The sequence below is a fragment of the Poecilia reticulata genome, linkage group LG11 (genome assembly GCF_000633615.1).
Source record: "Poecilia reticulata strain Guanapo linkage group LG11, Guppy_female_1.0+MT, whole genome shotgun sequence".
In the NCBI taxonomy this organism is placed as follows: Eukaryota; Metazoa; Chordata; class Actinopteri; order Cyprinodontiformes; family Poeciliidae; genus Poecilia; species Poecilia reticulata.
Window position 1 is genome coordinate 2,032,418 of NC_024341.1, and position 5,892 is coordinate 2,038,309.

The 5,892-nt window shown below is 43.3% G+C and overlaps 1 protein-coding gene across 1 annotated transcript in view; it reads right to left on the reverse strand.

Annotated features, from left to right (window-relative positions):
- Positions 1-1,646: 1,646 nt before the first annotated feature.
- cited4a (Cbp/p300-interacting transactivator, with Glu/Asp-rich carboxy-terminal domain, 4a) overlaps positions 1,647-5,892 on the reverse strand; it is a 5,379-nt gene continuing 1,133 nt past the window's right edge. Inside the window, exon 2 of the mRNA XM_008421293.2 lies at positions 1,647-3,712. Within this exon, the coding sequence (XP_008419515.1) occupies positions 3,004-3,696 (693 nt within the window). The 5' untranslated portion in view covers positions 3,697-3,712 and the 3' untranslated portion in view covers positions 1,647-3,003. The remainder of the gene's footprint in view (positions 3,713-5,892) is intronic.

Genomic DNA, 5,892 nt, shown 5'->3' on the forward strand with positions numbered 1-5,892 from the left:
ATAAATACATTTTCTTAAAATAGAATCAATAACATTAAAAAGGTCAGGGAAGTGGGGAGGGGTGAGAAACGGAGGAGAGAGGGGTGTTGGGTAGGAACAGGAAGTACAATCTCACGTTAATCTACCATCTTTAGACAGGTTCCCACAAAGCGGCGGTCTGTACATTCTCAGTAGCTCGATTGAAAGGTGATAGCATCCGTAAGACATGCAGTACATGTGAAAGCTTTAGACCACGCCCCCTAAACCACCGCTCTACTGTATCTACACACTGTAAGAAAACAAAAGGTATAATCTCTTGTCAGCACATCAAATATCAGCCACTGATTTAGAGTTTTCTGCCAAAGTACCTTAAATGTGTTCAGATCAGCTTTACCTCTAGCCTACAGTACAAAGATACAATACAGTAATCAGGCCACCGTTGGGTTTAGGCCAGAATCATTGTGACAGTGAGGTGGTTCTGCTGCAGACTGCATACTTCGTGCCCGTCTCCACATCAGCGTCACCCGCAAGTTGACCTCTGACACTGATCCTGCAAAAGCGGGAGGTTTTCACATGTCGAGAAAAGTAAAGAAAAAAAAGCACCACAGAGTGTGTTGGTTTTCCAATGACTGAGTCATCAGAGAACATCCACAACCAGCTCAATTAAGACAAGCGTGACAAACGTGTAGTTTAACTCCGATCAGCAGGAACAGCAGCTGAGGAAGCGAAGCTATAAGACATGACTAGAGCTCCAGCACGTCGGCTCTACAGGTAGAGGCAGCTTTTAACAATGATTAAGCTAAGTGCTGCGAGCGAGCCTGATGGTACAGGCGATGGGTGTGTGGATGTGGACGTCGTTTGATGGGATTTAAATGCACTGATGTACACACACAGACACAGGGAAAAAAACAACTAAGCTCTAAAAATACACAGACGCACAGTCTGTGATCAATCGTTTTTCTGTTTTGCAAATCTGTATAGAAATACAATATGAATTTCTGTTTTTGTTGGTTTTTATACATTTATTCTTACATACGTACTGGGCCAAATGCATTTGACTTGTAGCAGTGACATTTCAAGACAATAATTGAAGTAAATTTGATACATCTAGGCTTCATTCCCACAAGTCCTGTTCAGTCCACTTTCATCCAACTCCAGTCCGTTTGTCTAGAAAATCTGGTTTGTTTGGGGAGGTGTGAATGCTAATTGAACTTTGATTAGGACCAAAAAAGCGATTACTGGTCCACCTACAAACTTAGGTCTGGGTTCAGTGGAAGTGAACTCTGATTCAGTTTGAATGTGCATGAGATCCCTACAAAAGCAGGAAGTGGACCACAGCACAGGGTATTCTGGGTAAATTCAACCAAAATAAACATGCTAGTCTAATTCTAGCAGGAGAAATGACTCGTCCCTGTAGCCAAAAAATAAAAAATAAAAATCCACGCTTCTCCATTACTGTTTACATTTCATGAACAAGGAAGTTGCTGTCATGTCTTCTTCAGAGGTTTTTGTGTCGTTTCCTTCAGTGACTCTTGATGCAGAGCCACCACAGGTGAGGAGGGCAACAGGTTTTTCAAAGTGTTTGGTTCGTTTCACACAGTGCAGTGTGAAAGCTGAATATGGAACAAATTTTGCCGCTCCCCAATCAAACCGAGTCTACTGGACCATCAGGTGAGAAAACACCTTTAATCTGAAAATGCACCGATCACATTTTTGCAACCAATTTCCCATCTCTGCTGTATTCTGCTAATATTCATTTTAATCAATTCCCATTTCTCTTCAAGAACAACAATATAAAATGTCAAACGAACATCATCCTAAATATTTCCTTCTAGCCTTTCCGGTGCCACAAACATTATTTGTTGGAATGGCAGCGATGATGTCACACTGTGTGTGTGTATGAGAGAGCATTCAGTCAGTGTAAAACAGTCTTTTACTATTTTAATTTACAAAATGATTACAAGTTGACATTTGAAATTAGCTTTAGTGCTTAAAAAGAATGACTAAATTAGCGCGGCTAGCGATACTACAACCGCAGTTTCAGAGAAAGCTAAAGGCTACAAACATTTCCTAATCCAGTGTGTTCCATGTTGAAAGTTATAAGAATAAAAGACAGAAACCTTTGGTTACTAAATTCAGCCTTCCTGTTATCTGTTGGAGGTTTTACAGCCTGAAAGAACCTCAGACATTTTCAACATGTTGTCAGTAACAACTCCAACGTGGAACAGTGTTCAGAGATAAGCCTGGCAGCAGAAACATGTTGCATTAATTGATCAGAATAAAAATGTGATTTTTGGGAGTTTCTGACTGGCTGGGGTGAAAGGTCATGGCCGAAGAATCATTCAACCTATACATTACTCCCAACAGATTAAAGATGATTACTCAAACAATTCAACATAACCCCATAATAACCACTTAGAAATTTGGCAAACCTCACCTTACTCACTTTACTTTATATGCGTAGATTTATTTATTTTTTTACTTTTTGAAGAACCAGCCTTCAAAATCCACATAAAAACATTCCAAACTCCCTTCATTCCTGCATAAATGATCCCAGAAGACTTTTAGCTTGTGATAAACTGTAAGATGTTTGATCCAGTCGATGGTGTAATCAGAGCTAAGACACATTTACAAATGCCACAGAATCAGAATCATCAGGTCATCGTTCCCTACTGCGTTTGTGAAATCTAACCCAAAGCTTTGGTACTGTAGGCACATGTGCTGAAGGCCAGATGTTACAGGCAGAACCTGCAACATCTGGATGCCTCAATTTATCCAAAAGCGACAGATCTTCCTGGCTTGTACCTAAAGGAAACAGAAACCTGGCACTTTCCCTGTTTTTTACTCATTACAATTCTCCATTCGCTTAGCAGGCAGGTCAGTTTGAAGGCGCACTCATCGCTGTCATGTACATAAGCATAGAAACACCCAAACAGAACAGGGAGATTGTCTGCTTTTGCTGTGCTACTGTGGCAACTCAGTCGCTCTTTGGGTGTCCAGGTGGAACAAACCACTCTCCTCTCCTCAACAGCTCACTGTGCTCGACTGCTGTTTGCACACAAAGTCTGATAGGAAGTCAAACTCGTTCTGTCCCAAGAAGAGCTCAGGCAGCTCCTGAATGCGATCCAAGCCCAACTCCAACACCAGCGAGGTCAGAACTTCCTCATCGATCAGGTCCATGTCCGTTCCGTTCACCCCGAAAGGCGCGCTGATGTGCTGCATGCCGGACAACTGGGTGGGCCCCATCCGGTACTGCGCCCCGTTGGGCAGGTGGTGACCATTGGCTGACCCCAGGGGGTGTCCGTGATACTGAGTGTTGAGTTTCTGTAGGTGCATGCTCGCCATGAGCTGCTGTGACGTGAGGTTGCCAGGGAGATACTGCGGCGGGTGTCCACCCTGCTGCTGCTGCTGGGGGTGCATGTGGTGGTGGTGGTGCTGCTGCTGGCCCTGGCCGTTATACATCATGTTCCCATGCATCATCTGATGGTGATGGTTGGTCATTGGAGCTCCATTCACAGGGCCGCCCATGCCTCCCGGTCCCATAATATTCGGTCTCTGTCTCATGACCCCCTCTGTGGTATTCTGGGGGTTCCTGCCGTAGTGCAACACCTGGCCGTTGGGCAGCCCACGCAGGCTCGGCTGGCCGTTGTGCTGCGCTGGTCCATTCATGCCCATCCGGAAACCGTGAGACATGGGCATCATCATGTGTTCAGCCATGGTTGCTAAGTCTTCCCTGAAAAAATGACGTGGAAACACATAGCCATAATTATTCCTCCAATGATGTCAGCAAGATTATATAAAGTATGGCAAAAAACGACTTAAAAAGATCATTTTTGAGTAAGAAAACAACCTGTGTTGGAATACAGCGCTTCTACAGATTTATTATTGATCGGTAAACAACTTATGCAACTTATTGATAAAGAATTCATGTCTCCTGGTTTTTATGGAAGAAGTTCTGTTTGTAGTTTGTCACCACCCATGAAAGAGAGCAGTAGAAGAAGGTGGCCTGGTCACTTGAGGCCAGATACTGGTATTCTTTGGTCAGCATGCAAAATGTTGTGTGGTGAAAGCTACCACTGCACTCTGAACACACCATCCACACATTGGTGTGTGGATGGTGAAGGTGGTCAGAGTTGATCAAGTCCAGAGGACCCCAATGTAGCGCTTCAAACTACATTCAGTGATTCACCCATTCAAACACACATTCACACACTGATGGTGGCAAGCTACCGGACAGCAGCCCAGGGCAGCCCAGTGGCACCGGGACTGCCTTGCCCCGATGCCACTGGACCCTCTGACCCCCAAGTGTCTTGCTAAAGGACACAACAACAGAGACGGATGGAGCGAGGATTGAACCAATTGTGGTATGATCTCCTACCACAGTTAGAACCATCATCCATACCTGTGGGTGACAATGGCCCAGTCAAAGTACAGAGCTAATCTTATCAGGGCTCTACGTTAAGAGTCCACAGCTGATGTTAGAATCCAATCTAATTGAGGTTTCAGGCCTCTTACGGGACAACACCAGGACAGTAAAATGCCAATGTTTTCATGTGTTTTGGCCTCTCGTTTACATGGTAACAGCATTCAGGCCTTCTGTTTACATAGCAACAACGTTTTGGTCTCTCGTTTACTTGGTAAGAACATTTTTGACTGAACAAAAACACAAAGGTTTAACAACGGACTCCAGAGTAAAACTTTTTGAACTCGGGCCTGGAGACGATTTTTGGTGTATCTGCTAACGTTTTGTGTCTGTGCATCTACATGGACTTAGCTCCCTGGGATCCCACAAATGATCATTTTTGAAGCTGGGTTCCAGATTGGATAAATGCTGGTTTCATGTTTCCATGGCAGCCGTGTCTTCCTTACACTCACAAATAACAAACATGGCTTTGACTGTTGTATTTTGTGTTGTTCTCTTGCAGTGTTACAGCAATTGGTCCAGCAGAGCTACATTTTATGTGAATGCAGATTTTTTTCCTCAGTCGTTTACAATATGCCATGCTAGTTTCTGTGTGTGCGGGGCCTTAATGTTATTCATATCCACCTAAATGAAAACCAAAAACATTTGGATGATGCAAGTCATGTCAGTTTATTGCACATCTAGTTTTGATTTGGCACAACAACAATAATGAGGTGCAGCAGAACTGAGAAAATCTGTGTTTCCTCTGTTCTGCTGCACCTCTTCATTTCATTTAGTGTGTTGAAGCAAAATCTGCTCATTGTGAAACATTTACGGCATTAGTGAAAAGCAAAAGGTCATGAAAATACTCCGCTAAATTAGAAAGCTCAAAATGTTCACTGCCTCCTGCAGGCCTGGCATGTAAACTACATTGCTCCCAGTGTTATTTGGATTTTCATTCCGTTGTAATATTTATACGCACTTTTTTTTGTATGCAAAACGGAAAACCAACTTAGAAACACGAAAGACTTGCAGTTGTATCTGCGGCCAAAAGGTGGTGCTGCACAGTGCGGACTCAGGAGGGGCAGAATAGTACACAAGTAAACAGAATAGTACACAAGTAAACAAGTAAAATAGTACACAAGTAAACTTCTGTACACAAGTAAAACTTGTGTACAGAAGTTTTACTGTACACAAAACAGAAAAAGAAAATATGCATAATTTTTGTTCCACTTCACAAGTATAAACTTTTACATCCTGCTCTGTTACAGTTACAGTGAAGCTTGTGGGTGAAATATGGCAGAGGAACTTCACCAGAAACACAGGGAGCATTACAAAACCTCAAAAATTACACCATTCAAGAATTACCACTGCCACTGTTGGACATGACGGGTGGGGGGAAGAAACACTGCAGGTTGGAGGACTGAAATACACACACACACACACACACACACACACACACACACACACACACACACACACACACACACACACACACACACACACACACA